The sequence below is a fragment of the Phodopus roborovskii genome, unplaced genomic scaffold, assembly GCF_943737965.1.
Source record: "Phodopus roborovskii unplaced genomic scaffold, PHOROB, whole genome shotgun sequence".
Lineage (NCBI taxonomy): Eukaryota > Metazoa > Chordata > Mammalia > Rodentia > Cricetidae > Phodopus > Phodopus roborovskii.
The window spans coordinates 48,226,475-48,244,502 of NW_026126517.1; the positions used below are offsets into that span (position 1 = coordinate 48,226,475).

At 35.3% G+C, this 18,028-nt stretch overlaps 1 protein-coding gene across 3 annotated transcripts in view; it reads left to right on the forward strand.

Moving 5' to 3' along the window:
• The window catches only part of Znf280d (zinc finger protein 280D), an 83,782-nt gene extending 66,044 nt beyond the window's left edge, over positions 1-17,738 (forward strand). For all 3 annotated transcript variants that reach the window (XM_051197918.1, XM_051197915.1, XM_051197917.1), the window contains 3 exons: positions 3,372-3,417; positions 13,754-13,809; positions 15,891-17,738. In XM_051197918.1, coding sequence (XP_051053875.1) covers positions 3,372-3,417; positions 13,754-13,809; positions 15,891-16,494 — 706 coding nt within the window. In that variant the 3' untranslated portion in view covers positions 16,495-17,738. The remainder of the gene's footprint in view (positions 1-3,371; positions 3,418-13,753; positions 13,810-15,890) is intronic.
• Positions 17,739-18,028: the final 290 nt, after the last annotated feature.

Consider the following 18,028-nt stretch of genomic DNA (forward strand, 5'->3'; position numbering starts at 1 on the left):
TCCTCACTGTCTGACATGGTTCACATTACTACTGAAGTGTATTTCTTTGTTTTTAACATAGTGCTGAGAATCTGAGTTCAGTTCCCTTATGCTTGAACAGAAGGATCTTCTTTGCTGAGCCATCTTCACAGCTCTCTTTTAACAAAAATCCTTATATTGAAATTTACATTGTATAAAACTAGGGTAGATGGATTTTTAAATATTATTAGAAACAAAAAAGTGTGGCCCACTTAAAATAAACCTGAATGTTTTTGTCCCTGTGGGTCCTTCCTTGACTCATGTCATATTTATATTATGAATGAAGTCTCACAAGAGTGTAATTCTATTATCATTGAACCAGAATAGTCTCTTCATGTTGAGCCTTGTGCTGAGCACGTGACCTGTAGAAAGTCGAGAAAGGGTATAACTTGGTAGAAATTTATCAGATCTATTCAGTGGGTTCCCATTGGAGAATAAAAAATAACCTCACTTGCAAATATGGTTACTGATGTTGAAATCAATGCTTCTGTTCTTTGTAGTGAAATCTTAATGTTTGTTTAAAATACTATATGGCATTCTATAAAAACATAGTACACATACATGTAATTAATTGCCTAGTAGCAGGTCATTAGCTCAGAACTTTGAGCTTAGGAAAATGACTACATCTCAAATTAAAACTATTTCAGCAAGTATCTTTACTGTATTTAATTTAGCTACAATTATTTTTCTATAAGTGTAAAAAATGTATTAAGTATATATTTAAGTTTATGAATCTTAAAGTATGCTTTTGTCATAAAATCTTAGTATACTTTTCATTGATAAGTTTATAGTGATGAAATTTACAGTGTACATTTCTAATTTAGAGTTGTTTTTATGAATCCTAATGATTGTTACAATTAAACAAGATTGTGATAATAAGCCTCTTAGTGCTAATTATTTCTTGTATTCTGGCTTGTCAGCCTCAAGAGCTACTATGAGTCTTTCACCAGCCTCATTTTACAGAGATATTGAGAGGAGTCATTTTGACCTGGTGAAATGCTAGAGATGTGTCAAATGGTATTTGCTAGCATTTTCAATAGAAGAGTAAAATGGGGGGAAAAATTTGTTTTAAAATACTTTCTGAATGGTTTATTGCAGGTTTTCAGACTGAATTTAAGATGTTTAAATGCTTAGAAATAGAAGTCAATTACAATAGACAAATGTTTAACTTAAAACTTAATATAAGTTTTTGCTTTTTTAGAGAACTGTTTTCTTATTTATACATAGTATTAAAGCTTTTTAATTTTTCCTACGTACTTCATTAAAACAGTGAAGTACTATATAATATACATAGTATCTTTATTCATGATTTACTCTCATTTAGCTATTTAAAATAGTTAAATAATCTTAACCCCAAAAAAGGAATAGAAATTTAAGATTCTCAATTTTTATTGCAAATTTTATTTGTTCTGTTTTAAACTAATTATTAATTGTTAAATTATACTTCTAACATGGTGGTTCATTAAAAAAGTATGTTATTATGATTTTATAAGTACAATATAGATAAATTATAGATAAATAATTTCTGTACTTCATTATTAATAACCAGGAAAACAATTACAATTCTCTCTCTTTCTCTCTCTCTATAGTGGCACTGTGGATTAAGTGCAAATTTGTTTATGTGAAGTAGATTCTTTAGCATGTAGCCATACCCATTTGCATGTACCCTGGTTTTAAATTGTATCCTTACAAAGGAGGGTGTGTGCTAACTCCATGTTTCATTGACTATTGTAATTTTTAAAAAGCAGCTCCAGAGAGAAAAGACACCATTGAATTAAAGCAGAGGTTTTTTTTTTTTTTTTTTTTTTTAATTAAGGGAAAGGGATTGTAAAAAGGGGGAAAGGGGTGGGGAGATTGGCTTCTGAGGACAGGAGTGGGGGCTGGGAGGAAGGGAGAGAGGGAGAGGAGAGGAGAAAGGAACAGAGGGAGTGATGGGAGGTGGGCAAGACCCTTTTAAAAAGGGAACATAATGAATATGCACAGGTGGTGCTCTTAGTGGCAGCAGTTGAGGGCATAGCCTGTCAGAACTCCAGAGGCAGGCCAGTACAGACGCCTGAGAACTAACACTAACCACTGAAAAAGCCATTAGGGTAGTTGATAGTTTTGTTAGATATCTTAATTTTTGCACATTAAATTTATCATAATAGTTAATCTTAAATATCTTATTCATTATATGTAGCTACTCTCTAAAATTACAAATCTCTTAACTCTTCATGATGTATTTAGGTAACCTACTTAGGCATTTTAAAAATCAAACTCAGTGTCCTCGAGTTTCTAAAACCAAGGACCTTTAGAAAAAACGTACTTTATGTTAGGTTGATTTTTTTTTTTGTTTGTTTGTTTGTTTGTTTGTTTGTTTTCTGAGCAGTTTCTCTGTGTGGCACTGGTTGCCCTGGAACTTGCTCTGTAGCCAGGTTGGGGTCAAATTCATAAAGATCCCCCTGCCTCTGCCTTGTGTGTGTCCTTGTTAAAATTAGAAGGTTGTAATTAACAATTTTTAGCGTTGTAATTAACAATTTTTAGCAGTCATGAACTTTTGTAATTATTTATTATGAATACAATGTTCTGCCTGCGTGTTCATTACAGATTGTTGTGAGCCTCCATGTGGTTGCTGGGAATTGAACTCGGGACCTCTGGAAGAGCAGCCGGTCGGTGCTCTTAACCTCTGAGCCATCTCTCCAGCCCAGCAGTTGTGATATTTTAAAATGTGCTTTGAATGTCAATTCTTATGAGGATTTACCCTCAAAATTCTTTTTCTTTTTTTTTTAAGTGCCTTCAGAATAAGTTATTATAATATATATATTACAGTACGTTTGTCACATTGTGTTTTTCAATAGATCAAAATCATCTTTCAGGTTTTATGCCCTAAGATCAGTAAACATTAGTACAAATTGCACATACAGGTCTTTCACTAGCTTTTCATTCTTAAAGTATTTCTTGGAAATTATTTTACTAATGTTTTATTTTCTTTCTTTCTTTCTTTTTTGTAAATATACTTGACAAAGAGACAGTTTCTTAAATTCTGTTGTTCCTAGAGTGGAAGGAAATACATATTCTTTATTCTTGTTCTGGTGATCATACCAGATGGTTCACATATGGCTTGGTGAGCACTCCACCCCTGAGTCAGGGTCTATCCTGAAGTATGTGTCATTCATTTACTTTGCACATCCTTTGAGCCTGTTGTTTGTTGTCAGTACTTTATTTTACATTAAGTTTTACAATGTCTTTCAGTTCTATTGTAGGCTGTACATTGCTTTAGAATTACAATTTTAATTTAGCATGCCAAAAACCTAATTCATATTTTCTAAATGTAAGTATAATATAAAATAATCAATACTTATTTTGTTTTTAAGATTAAAAACTGAAGCTCCCACTAAGGGACAAGAATCTGTGTCTAAGGTAAAGTTTGTTTTATTTCATAACTTCATAACTTTTTTCATTTGAAAGAACTGTTGTCATGAATTTTCAAAAATTTCAACTGCAAATGAGTATCAGTAACAATTACCGCTGTTAATAGGATGAAAATAAATGAGACTTAAAAAAGTCTCATTTAAAGTAAATTGTAAGGTGTTTATTTTTTACAAAAACATCATATATTTTGATTTGCCTATTTAACTATTGAGTAACAGTGATAAATTTGTAAGTGAAATCTCAACATCAGGTAAACCTCAGGAATTTGACACCATGAAAAATTAATATTTCCAGATGACTTAATAACTTGGGACATTAATAAAATCAGGAAGAACATATACATTTTAGATAAAAGTTTCTTGCCTGTTTTTTATTTTTTCAACATGAATAGAAGCCTAGAATCATCATGTAACATTACTTCCTAGGTGACCTTCCTGATTGTCTAGAAGCAGTTTTGAGCTAGCTTTAGCCTTTGCTTTCTTACTGGCAGTTTTTCCTTTTTCCGTTTTGTTTTGGTTTTTGATTTTGTGTTTTGTTTTTTGAGACGGGTTTCTCTGTATTGCTTTGGTGCCTGTCCTGGAATTAGCTCTGTAGACCAGGACTCCCAAAGATCCACCTGCTTCTGCCTCCAGAGTGCTGGGATTAAAGGTGTGTGCCACCAACACCCAGCTGGGCAGTTTGTTTTTGCCTCTTTGTGAGTAGAATGAAGAGAGGCAGGTTTAAGAATTGTTTGAGCAACTTTTTTTTTTTTTTTTTTTTTTTTAAACCATAGAACGTGTTCTTTGGTTTAAAAGGTCTTTGCTAAAATATATTCTTGGGCTGGAGAGATGGTTCAGCCATTAAAGGCTAGGCTCACAGCCAAAAATTAAAATATATTCTTTATTGGATATGAGATTTTTAAAATTAGCTTCTTGAATGACTTCTGTGTTTTGGTTTTCAAGGAAATTGGTACATTTTTACCTAAGATGCTGAACTATGTTCAATACTGTGTTGCTTGTGGTGTCTGTATTTGTCTTTTTAATACCTGTGGGGGGTGTAATGCTGCTTCTGCTTTTGCTCTTCATAGTGAACATTTGACCCTCCATTGTCATGCTTTACATTCTTATACACTGTAAATACAAAGAATCAAATTTTGTGCTTTACATGGTTAATCTTTTAGAGTTGTTAAAAACTTAAAATCAGTTTATGTTTTTATTTTACCATTTCTAATGCTTTTCACTTTTTTTCTCTCTTTGACTTGAGGACCTTTCTTTCATATATCTCATGCTATACAGCTTTTTGCTATTTTTGTTTACAAAAAACAGTTTTTATTTTGAAGATACTTTTGTTGGATAGAGAAGTTTGTCATTCCCTTCAGTTTTTTAAAGAATTTGTTACCTTCTGGTTTTTGACAATATCTCTGATCACACACACACACACACACACACACACACACACACACACACACACACACACACATAATTTGTCACTTTTTTTTCCCTTAAATTTTTGTCACCTGTTAGAATTTGATGTGCTTAAGTCTTTTTGAGTCATTTGCTAATATATGGTTGATTTGTATCTTCTATTATTTTTGGCATTTATGCTAATTGAATTTTTTCAAGTGTCCCTTTGCTGCTAGCCTCCCGTTTTGTATCTATTAAAGCCACTTGATGTTAGCTCCTACTCTTTTTTTAAATATCATTGTTTTAATGACATGAAATATGAGTACAAAACATTGTACAAGTATACTTTTTACTACATGGAGATAGTAACATGCATGTGTTTTTAGCAGAATCTCTATTGCCAAGTACTTCTGTCACAGTAGTAATGGCTTTCCAGAGATTTATCAGTCCTATTCAATTTTAATCATGAATGAGAATGCTTACAACTCTTTTCAACCAAAGCAGATCTACACTTACCTTAATATACCTGTTTAAGTTGCGTTGGAAAACTGTTACATAATATAAAATTACCTTAGTTTAAAGTATTGAATGGGTAGTACCCTCTCACATTGATCAAGTCTCCCTTACACTGGCACTGCAAAGACACAGTACACTTATTTTGGGGTCTATATATGTCCACAGCTTTCAAACTGTGTAGGAAGTTAAATAATCATTTTCTGAAAAGTTTATAGAGTATCATAAAGGCTACTAGTTATGCAGAAATGCATGAAACCACATTTACAGAATACAACAGCAACAAAGGATGATACTGTTCTACAAGTACTAACAAAAAACAAGTTTACAAATATTGAACTGTTGGTTTTTCTTGCCTCTAAAAGGTTTACCACACCAAGTGAGAGTAATCTCAATCAATACAGAAAAAATTGTGTAAACTGTGCTGGTGCCCAGCATTCAGCAGCCTCCATAGTATTCATCCATTTTACTTAAGAGTTGTCTTAGATAAAATAAAATGAAAACAGTATTACTTTGCAGGGAAATATGAAAAAAATACTGTTAATTTCATAAAATATTTGGAAGTAATTGTTGTTTTCATAAATAAATAAAATGGTGTTTTTAAAGTTTTAATCTTGCTGTGGGAAAAAAAAAAACACTAAAAGTTACATCGATCTTTAAGGATAAACACTGGCTTATGTAACATGTTTGGAAACCTGAACCACATTTTCAATTGCCATTGTTATGCTTTGCCCTTGGTAGAATCATCTTTCTTTCTTCTTTTTACATCACAATTATAAACCCTGGCCATATTTACTTCTGTAGTAGTAAAATGATCTCGAAGAAAGTTAAGGTCTTCCTCAAGAGAATCCATATTCTTTGTGGCAGTTGGTAAATTCTTTTCCAACAATGCCTGAGCTTCATCAATATCATATTCAAGCATTACATTAGCCCTCAACCGTAGGCACACCTTATCAGTAGGTGGAACTGATGCTTTGCAATACAGTTACCTGCCGGTAAAAATCTGGTCTCCATCGAATTGGTAGACTCTTTTTTTTTTTTTCTTTTTTTTTTTTTTCTTCTGCATGTATTTTAGAATTTCCAAAGTCTGTTTAATTTCAGGGATCTGACCTTTCAGCCTTCTTTTCCTCCTCCTCCTCTTCTTCTTCTTTTTTTTTTTTTTTTTTAAAGTAAGGTTGAGTTCCATAAACTTATACTTCTGATATTATTGTTCACCCAGCTTCTTTAACACTGTATCTGCAGTCTCATTCTCATCTTCCACAAACACTGCTTCAGGAATCCCTAGGTGGATCGCCCCCCATTTCCAGCAGCAGCTTCTAAGCCACATCCGTCCTGAGCCGCCATCTTAAGAAAGCCCTACTCTTAAAAGCCTTGTTCTGGTTTCTACTACCCAACTCTTTCTTCTTTGTATTTTCTTTGTTTTTCATTTTGGATTGTTTTACAGTTTGGATATTCTCTGTGTCCTGACTACCCATAGTTATACAGCTGAAGATTCAGTTGTCCCATTATATTGACAAGTCTACCAATGCTATAAAAATCTTTTACTGTTATTTGATTATCATTTATGATTCTCTGCTGAAATTCAGATTTTGCTCATGTATGCTCTGCCCTTTCAACTAAAATATTTAATATATTAGTAATTTAAACTTCTAGATTAGAGAGGTGGCTCAATTCTTGTTGAGAGTATTTGTTAACAGATGCAGACTCTTGCAGTACAATCAAAGTGAGGGAGGAGTGAAAATATGAACAAAGGAGTCAGGACCACGATGGGGAAACCCATAAAATCAGCTGACCGGAGCAAGTGAGAGATCAATGACTCAGGTCTGACAGGGGAACCTTCATAAAGACAAACTAGACTTCCTTAATATAGGCGACAGTGGTGCAACTGGGACAATATATGAGGCCACTGTAGTGGCACATACAGATCTAACTATAACGCACAGATTGACTTAGTGGAGCTCAATCTAGACACAGGGTTGATGGGGGTTGGGAGATGACTTGGTTCTGCCTCAACAAGATGATGGGACAGACTCAGTAGACTTCCTAGGGGAGGCCTTACCCTCTCCAATGAGCAGATGGGAGCTGTGTCAGGAGTAGGGGGAGCAGGAGAAGAGGAGAGAGGGGGAATTAGAATATAAAAAGTAAATTACTTAAAAAAAAAAAAAAGTCACATGGTGCCTTACAATCAACTGTGACTCTAGTTTCTGGGAATCTGATGTCATCTTCTGGCCTCCATGGGAACCAGGCATGGACATAGTACACAGACATACAATCAGGCAGAATGCCTAAACACATGAATATTTTTAAAGTTTTAAAGGGGATGGGAGTGAATGGAGAGATGGATCAGTGCTTAAAAGCACTTATTGCTCGTACAGAAGATCTGAGTTTGTTGCCTAGCACCCATCTGGCAGTTCATAACCTAGAACACTAGTTCCAGAGTGTCCAATCCTCATTTATGAACTCTCTGGATACTAAGCATGGATGTAGTACATATACATACATATAGGCAAAATACTCATGCACATAATAAATCTTGAATGAATATAATTTTTTTGTCTGAAGTACTGGGAAGAAAGCTCAGCTGTTAGTGTTTGTCAGGCTTGCATGAGAATTAGAGTTCAGTCCCCAGCAGCCAGTCGTGGCGACACACACTTCTAATCTCAGCTCTAGGTAGGCAGGGACAGGTAGATCCATCCCTGGGACTTGCTTTGAGCCTCATTAGTAAGCCCCTACATCACAAGGAAAGTCCCTGTTTAAAAAAAAAGAAAAAAAAAAAAGAAATAGAGGCCATTTGAGGAAAACACATGATGTTGACTTTGCCCTCCACATGTTTGCTCATACATATATATACCTTCATCCATGAATATGCAGACGCACAAAAGTGCAGTTTGTCCCTCTGATAATTCCGGTGTCTGGATTGTGATGAATTTAGTTATTTATTTCCTATTAGTGCACACACACACCCTAGTTTTTCAGTTACATATTTGATTGAAAGACATGTTCAGGCATGAAGAAAACAATCTGTGTATTACATGTCTTTTTCTGTTTTAGGCCATTCATGTGAGGCTTGGGTTCATCTAATCAGGGATTGACCTCAATTTGAATTTTCTCATTGCTATGATTACTTAAAGGCTATGCTAGACATTGAGGATAAAAGTTACTTACATTGCTGTATAATTTCTTTGCTGGCATACTCAGCTCTTGGCTTCTGTGAGACTGAGCCTCCTAGAGTGTCTGAGTGTTTATAGCAGTACCTACCACTTTTGTTAGCCTGAGTTCTTAAATTAACTCTGGGTCTTGAGGGTGGAGTTTTTTTTGTTTGTTTGTTTGTTTGTTTTTGTTTGTTTTGTTTCTTTCTTTTTCTTTTTTCCTACAGCTGCAGTCAATCTCTGTTCTTCAAGGACGACAGGCTTTGTTCTTCTCCTTTCCAAATATGTGAAGGTCTAAACATGAAGAAACTATGAATCTACTACCAATTGCATCATTCATTTATTTTTCCTTGTTAGCATTCATATTTAACTAAAATAACTCATCAAACTTCTAAATTTTATTTGATTTCCCTGCTTTTGATATCAGGGAAGCCACTTTTGAAATACATGAGTTATATTTCTTTTTTTGTTTTTTGTTTTTTCAAGACAGTGTTTCTTTGTATAACAGCTCTAGCTGTCCTGGAACTAGCTCCGTAGACCAGGCTGGCCTCGAACTCACAGAGATCTGCCTGCCTCTGCCTCCTGAGTGCTGGGATTAAAGGCATGTGCCACCATCACCCGGCTCATGAATGAGATTTCTTAATTATGCTTAAATAATACATGCATATTGACTCTTTGTTAAGCTTTATTTTATTCACAATTTATGTTTTAATTTATTCATGTGTGTTTGTATCTGTGTATACCCATGTGTGTGGGGACCCACAGAGGCGAGGAGGCAGATTCAGTATCCTGGAGTTACCACTCATTGTGGGTGCCATGATGCGATCAGAGTTGCAGACCTATGCAAGAGCAATAAGCTGAGCATGTGAATTTCTTGGAGGGTCTTGCTACCCTCGTCGATTTTATGCAGTAACTGCTGAGCATGGTGATCTTTGCTAGCAGTTATTTATTCTCAGGGTTTGGCATAATGTCTCATGTTTTCCTGGCTTTCAGGATTTCTACTGAGAGGTTTAACTTTGTTCTTATGTGTTTGACTTTGTTGGTTTTTTCTCTTAATAGCCATTAATATTATATATATGTTCTGTAGCCTAGGCATTTCAACTATAATGTGACATTTTTTTTTTATTGGTCATGTCTGTTAGAATTCTAAACTTGTCTTGAATTTGAATGTATCTTTTACTTCACTTGGGGCTTTTCCTGCTATAAATTATTGGATAGGTTTCTGTGTCTTTTGTTTATATCTCAGTTACCTATGATTCTTAGGCTTGGTCTCTTGTTCATGTCCCAGAGTTACTGAAATTTGTGATAAAACTTGATATCTTTTTTGTTCCTTTTTCCTTTAATGACATTTTCCTCTCTTGATACTCTTTCCTCTGCTTGATCTAGTCTATTTGTGATAAGTTTGATTGTGTTTCTTATTATGTTTTTCATTTCTAATGTTGCCTTGCTTTTTAATGTTTCTTGTGTGTCTGAGTTGTTGCTTGTGTGTCTGTTGGGATGGATAGCTTTCCCAGTTTAATTCTGAAGTAAGCAGCCTTCTCTTTGAGGACTCAGTATGTAGCACTACCTCAAGAAAAGAAAACAAACTGCCTTAACAACAAACAAAACCAGGCCTGAAAATATAATGTAAATCAATTAGAGCCAACTACTATACCACCAATAACTAATAGAAAATATAGTGTACAGGCCAGCAAGGTGGCTTAGGAGGTAAAGGTGCTTGCCACCAAGCCCAAAGGACCTGAGTTTGATTCATGGATCCAACTCCTGCAAATTGTAAATTGTCCTCTGACTTCAACACATGCATCATGATATATACACATGCATGCACATACACACAAATAAACAATGAAATAATAGAAATAGTGTTGATAGGACTTGAAGCTAGAAATTATAGACAGTTAATACGGATAAACAAATAAAATTAAAGGAATAAATTAAAAAATGGACAGGTAAAAAGGGTAAATAAAAAGCGGTAGACTTAAGTCAAAGGAAAAAACAAAGAAGGATGTAAAGAAAGAGCAAAAAGTACAAAGAGAATCTGATTACACAGCAAAAAGTAAAGATGTAAACACAATTAAGTGTGACTATAAAAGGAAAAAAAAAAGAATAGAGTGCAGTAAAAAAAAAAATGACAAGTTTTTTAAAGGGTGAAGTATTTTAGAGCCTCCTTTCTGGGGTCTTCTGACACTGGAGACTGGTAACTAGTGGAGTGGACCTGGAGTCTCTTCTCTTTTCCACTGTTCTGTCCTGAGCCTGGTATTGCCTTTTGCTTCATTCTCCTTGGAAGCTTCCTTTCTTTGTGCACTAGAAACTACCGCTTGACCTCATCTTAGCTTTGTGGATTGTAGGGTAGACAGGATCTTCCTTGCTCCAGAGATTTTCCAGTTTATGTGTACTTTTTGTGATGAGCATCCAAATCAAGGAATTCTCCCAAGGGCATCAAAGAGTAGAGGAAGCAATGAAAATGATATGTGCTGAAGAGATCTGAGGGAACCCCACAGATGCCTACATAGCATTGAGCCACCCTGTGGATGGGAAGACAAGCCTCATTCTTGCTAGCATCAGACCTCACATAGCAAGAGGCATCTCTAGAGACTGAGCCAGCCACAGGCAGAGGACAATCACCTCCCCAGTATGTCCCTCTTCCATCTCCTTGTCTGTGGTAGTGTCTCCATTCACCCTGACTTATGATTGTCTCTCTCAAGATGGCTCTATTGTGATGCAATATGGGGTATAGTAAATGGATTTCTTCTCCAGTGCTGCTCTACTGCACAAGAGGAGTTATTATCCTACCAATTACCCTACTGGATTTAAGGCCAGTGAGAATTGTGGGCTTATCCTGGGGCATGTTTGCTACTATCACTTAATGTAGCCTTTTTGTGTCTTCAGCACTACAGCTATCCATCTTTTTAATTTCTAATGTTTTGCCTCTTCTTCTCTTGAAAATAAAATCTAATTGTCATTTGTGGAGTCACCTGTAGGTTGCTTCAAAGAATTTTGCCATTTTAATCCAGATACCCTATATCATATTTTGAATAGATATTATTATCTATGGGTAAATTTTGTACTGCTTATTTGAAAAATTTTGTTTCACTGAGTTAGATCTACAGAATGTTGACAAGCATTGTATAATGTCAGTCTCATTCATTAATACTGGTACTAAATTTATTTGTGATGCATAGGAGTTTTTTGTTTTTTGTACAAGTTTTTTGCTTGTTTTTTGTTGTTGTTGCTATTGCTAGCAGTAAACACATGATATTTTTCCCTTCATGTAACAAACTCACTTTACTATGAAAATATCTACTCAATATAATAATCATTTTATTTAAAACAGATGTGATGTTCTATGAGGGTGGGGGAGAGTCTGTGATCAGCTCACAACTCATTTGTAGACCCTGGTGCTTTGGACATATGCACAGAGCATTAACAAGATATGAGTTCGAAGTCTGAAACCTAAGGCTGTGGGGTATAGCTCTCAGTAGAGCTCTGTCTACCCTAACGTGCACATAGCCGTGGGTTGATCTTTCAGCACTGTAATAATTAATAATAGTAAGTTAGTTCTGTTTGTGCATATGTGGTACAGTTGGGTTACTTTTGTCTTGATTTATGTTGTAGTGCCAGCATTTTTATTCTCCACTGCTCTTGTATTATACTAAGAATTGTGACTTCACTTACTTCCTAAAAAGTGACATGGATTCCTTGTATGTCTGTGAATCACACTTTTAGACCCACTGATATAAATTTTAATGTGAACTTGCCTCCTGGATTTGTGTACATATAACCTCCACACTGTACATGGATATTGTTTAGACTCCATTGTAGTGAAGTCAGATGTGCTGTGCTGAGCTGAGGGATTCTGTGAAGAGATTTTTCCCACAGTCCCTATGGGAGATATTTCTTTGGGACTGATTATTTTCTACAAAGAGAAATCCAGATCTTTCTTGTTTTTTGTTTTCTCAGTCCCTCATGTTGGCCTTTGCTATTCCTGGTTCTCACAAGTCTTGATTAGGTAGTTCAGAAAGCTGACTATTGGTCTCTGTGGTCAGGTCTCTGTGTGCATTGGAAAAACAGCAGTTGGACTCCAGCTGTTCCTCTGCTTCCGTTTTCTCTTTCATATGTTCAACATTAGACTGGCTTTCTCTAAAAACATGCCTTAGGTAGGTCCTTTGTGACTCACTTCAAACACTGCCCTGCTGCAGGCATCTCATTGCCATCTCTACCATCTCAGTCTTTTCTGCTACTTCAGCCACCCTCCATCTCCTAAAACTTTGTTGAGATGCATGTTTGGTATTTTGGTTTTCATGGATGAAGAGCTGTTATTTCTAGGTTCTAATTTTAGTAGAATTGGGGGACAATAAAGACTTAATTGTGTTTGACTTGTTAGGCCATTACTCATGAGTCAATCTGATGTGGGTTTAGAGCAAGACCTGGACCTAACCTCTTCTACTGTCTGTATTGCTTGGCCTTTTGGCTTTCTCTGATTAGCTCTCACTTGAACAGCTCATTTGTGATCTCTCGCCTGTGTACTAAATGATTAATTTAATGTTCTTAATGCACTAACAGCATATGTGCTTGGAAAGTGGTAGTTATGAGGGAATGCTAAGCGGCTTGCTCTGTACAGAGGTTTTTTTTCTAGTATTGCTTAGCATTTGAAATAAGCAAAATAGTTCTTCAATTTTGGCTTGACAGAATTATCATAATCTTTTATCATAATTCCTAAGTATTAAGTAAAAATTTCAAAGGTTTTTTTTCCTAAGTATCTGCATTTTATATAAGATTCTGAGGCATCATCATTTTGTTATTTATATTCAGACTGCAACTAGTTTTCTGCTCAAGGAACTATGGTCCACATTTGAAAATGTTAGTGAAGAAAATAGGCAACATCTTACTATGTAGCCTGTAGTGACCTAGAACTCACTCTGTAGAACATGCTGGCCTGAAACTCACAGAAATCTGCTTGCATCTGCTTCCTGAAAGCTGGAATTAAAGATGTAAGCCACTACATTCAGCTGGAAAATAGCTCTTAGTAAAGTTGGTGCTGCTTCTTGACTTTGATTCAAAACTTTTTGGCACACTGAAATTGTTAAGGATTTGAAAAATAAAAATGTCTATTATATATTACAGTAATTACTCAGTGTACACTTAAGATTGGAAAGGTCATTTTCTGTCCCTTTAGTGTATTAGCTTGTACACATAAGTTCCTCCTATCCAGGATATTTAGTATAATAATAATAATAATACTTAAGTTTAGCCATAAATGTAAAAGTGTTATTGTTTCAGGAAACAGCAAGACATAATACAGCTGAAGGAGAAACAGGAGCATCACATTCTGAAGGGTAAGAATAAGGAACAAACGAGTCTCTTGGTCAAGTTTACTGAAATAATTAATACTTGGCCTAAATTATATTTCATTGGCAAAGAGTTATTTGAATTTTTGTACATGACACTACTTTAGTAATGACTTTTAATTGAAATTTCAAACTTAACAAAACAAGATTCATGATTTTAAAATCTTTAAGTATTGTCAATTATTTTGTAAATTTTAAGTTTCTTAAACTATTATAAATAGGCCAGGGATTGGTGGCACACACCTTTGATCCCATCACTTGGGAGGACAGAGGCAGGCAGATCTCTATGAGTTTGAGGCCAGCCTGGTCTACAGAGCTAGTTCCAGGACAGGTTCCAAAACAATACAGAGAAACCTTGTCTCAAAAAAAGATTGTGTGTATGTATGTATGTATATATCATTTAAATATTATATTTGTTAAGTATTTGCCTCTTAAATGAAAACAGTTAAAAGATATTATAGATTATAAGATTAGACAGTTACATATGTAGTTTTCTCATTTCTATATTTTTATATTTTATAGGAGGTTACTTGCTAATCTGAGAATAATCTTCCTCCCTCCCAAAAAAGTAAACCATTGAGTAACGGCCTTATCAAGACGTTGTTTGTGCTTTTACTTGTAAAATATTCTTGCCTCCTTACACCTTTGTCCTAGAATTCTGAGCAAAGAAGTTGAACAGTCATCTTGAACAGTTAGGGAAATAAATACATCATCTGTCAGATTTTCTATGAATTATAGTCTGTCCAATATGATCTGAACAAAAAATTAATTTTACAAATATGAAAGGAGTATAAGGGTGGATTTTATGACTAGTGAACATAAGAAAATGAGTTCAGAGTGGGTAATTATATTTTAACTAAGATGGTTGGATGTAAAAATCAGAATCTTTCTGAGAGACTAATAACATATAATAGCATGATATATGGACCAAAAGATCCTTCAGAATAGCAACACAGATGAGATATGCATGGAGACAAGCAGATGTTTGCTAAGCTAGCTTTCATGATAGACCATTTTCCAAATTTTTCATTAATCAATGCTTACTTGAAGATCTCAGTGGGGCGTGATTTGGAAACTATCAGAATTGTGCCAAGGTCAGTCAAAATGCAGATCAATAAAATAAATTGCAAAGAAACTGGCTTGTATGCTTAGTGGTTTCATAGTAGATGTTATCTGAGATCCTCACTGGGCCAGTCACTCAGCACATTGAGAAAAAGTCTAAACCTACATAAATTAGTTATTATAAATAGGAATATGTGGTAATTTATTTGTGTTAAAGTAATCATCCCTATCACAAAGCTGTATCTACCATTTTATGATTCATTTTATTATTCCTACTTACATACCAAGATCAGAGAAAACATATCTAAATATGTATGTAGCTAAACATGTACTCTGCATGTATGTATTCTTTGCTTGTTTTCAAGTATATGAGGTTATCAAAAATCAGGGAAATGGGGGCTGGAGAGATGGCTCAGAGGGTAAGAGTGGCTGTTCATCCAGAGGTCCTGAGTTCAATTCCCAGCAACCACGTGGTGTCTCAAAACCATCTATAATGAGATCTGGTGCCCTCTTCTGGTGTGCAAATATATATACAGGCAGAACACTATACATAATGAATAAATCTTTTTGAAAAAATTCATGGAAATGTTTATGAATGCTGATTTGATTTTATATAGGAAAGCATAGAGTATATAAAACATAAAAGAAATTAACTTTTCCATCAATTCCTTATGCTAAGTACTTTTACTTACTGTTCGGGACATTTAAATTTGACCTAGACACAGGCAGAGCTTTAAGCAGACAACAGCAGTCACAGCTATGACCAGGGCATCTGGTAGGCACTCAGGTTCCAAGTTCCTTTTGATTTGTGCCTTCAGTATTTCCTACAGTTTTGCTAGCAAACAGCTCTCTCCCAAGTTGTAAGAGAATAGCCAAGGCTTAGGGCCTTATATCTGTTTGGGTAGGCAAGTCTTTTTACTTGTGTTACTTCTTACAGTGTGCCTGTGTTTTGATAGCTTTGAGTTACATTGTTTTACGAATGGATAATAAACTGCTTTGTTTTTCAGTAAGCAGGATAAAGCTCCTTCATCAGAAGAAGACATTGGGTGTGATGCAAGTGTATGTGAAGCTGCAGCAGCAGGAGCAGCAGCAAACTGTGAAGGAAATGTAGCAGTTTCAGATGCAGAAAATGAAAGCAGTTCAAAGAACATCTTCAGTCACAATTCAGATGCTGGAGCAGATAAAATGGGAAAGGAAGAACAGATACAGCACACCTGTCAGGAAATGGAACTGAAGTTGCACCAGAGTTCAGAACACATGGATTCATGTGATCAGAGTAAAGAGCATCACTCCCCTGCACCTGAGTTTTCTTCAGAGTCTGGGCAGGGTTTTCAGTTAACGGCAGGGACTGCCGGCATTGACCAGTTTCAGAGGCAAAGAAACAAACTTGAATCTGTGGGTTCTGATGATGCTAGTGAGCAAGGCAGTGTTTGTTTGGAACGTTTGACACCATCAGAGGTACTTGAGTGTGAAGCCACAGAGATGCTTCATAAGGGTGATTATTCTTCAGCCAATTCCAGTGACACGGTGTCTGATCAAACAGGTGGCAGTCCTGGAGGGAGAAGAGCAGAGACAGCAGTAGACCTGGCAGAAGGAAAGGAAAGAAGCTGAAGTGATGTAGTCGTTCCGAGTTTAGTTCCCAACAGAAGCACTTAGAGCTGTCCAGTGGGCTCAGTAGTGCCGTGGTAGAGGTCAGCAGTGGGAGGTCTTTCATACACTTCACCTGAATGATCAATCCTAAGTCAGTTTGCCAGTAATAGCATGGCTAGTATGAATTTTGAAGCTTTTAAAAACCAGAACACCTTTAGTGAAAACTAAGTTTGCCGTCCAAGGGTCTCTTAGCACTTTTTGAAGAAATCTTGTTCACCAATATGAAATTATTGTAAGAATATTACCTATGTTAATCGGACTTTTCAAACTTTCATTAGTCCTAAACTTAAAATCCTTATCACCTGTATATTCCTTTTAGTAAACTTAAAGAGATTTGAAACGATGCATATTTTGAAAATACCTTTAAACTGACCATCAATTGTTACTGTTAATGAAGACTTTATTTTTTAATATGATCCTGGTAATGAAGCATGCTTAGAGTGCTAAATTGACCTATTGAGAATTTGGATGAATATAAACTTAAGTTTGGACTTAATACAACATTCCAGTCTGTCAGAAGCATGCGAACAGAATTTTAGAATCTGTGCACCTCCATACAAGTGTTAGCCTGCCAGGCTGTCAACTTAACCTTTATAAAACTTTCAGTGAAAGTGAAATTATGAAAATATAAGTTTATATTTGTGCTTTTAGTCAGTGTATAAGCTGTGCAGAACTCCACCCCACCCCTGTGGGCTAGTTGTATAAAGTAGAAATCTGTTACTGAAACTCTTGTAGCTACTATGCTTTTAATATTGTTTCAATGAATTTTAGCACTAGACCCATAAAAATGGGTCTGGAAGCCAAACCAAAGTGTGGTTGAGTGTAGGTGAAAAGCATGGAATTGAAAACATGCTCCGGCATATACTCTACCATGTTTAAGGGACTTTTATAAAAGTAGAAACTTCAAATGGGACCCTAAAGCAGATTTTTAAAAAATTGGTTGTGGAAACTAGCCTAATTTACCCATAAGTCAGCTACTAAATTGACTTTTCAGATCTAGAAATGAATACAACAAACAATAATTTGCTTTGAAGTACTAATAAATTTTTATTTTAAATGCTGCATTTTTAATTCTTAAACTGTTTCACTGAGTGTTAAATGTTTTCAACACCTGTTAAAATTCTGTTGTATATAGTAGTTTTTGAGTAAATATTTGCAATAAAAACCTGTCTTTGGATAATTATATTTTCAGACCCCTGCTTGGTCAGCCTGTCTTTGGTGCTGTTATTGTGTCAGATGCAGTAGTGTTTTGTACAGCAGACTCCATTCCGTATGCTTTACTGATACAAGATTGAGAACTGAAAATACAAGGGATGTACTGCTGATAGTTACACAGAGTAATTCTTTCACATCAAGAGAAACTGTTATTGTACATTGTGTTCTCATCAACTTAAAAGAGGTTAAATAGGGGGGGAAATGTTTGACTATTTAAAGAGAACTGCTGTTTTCATCTTTCCTGCTTCAAAGACAAAGTTGTTTTTTATTTTTTTCTTTT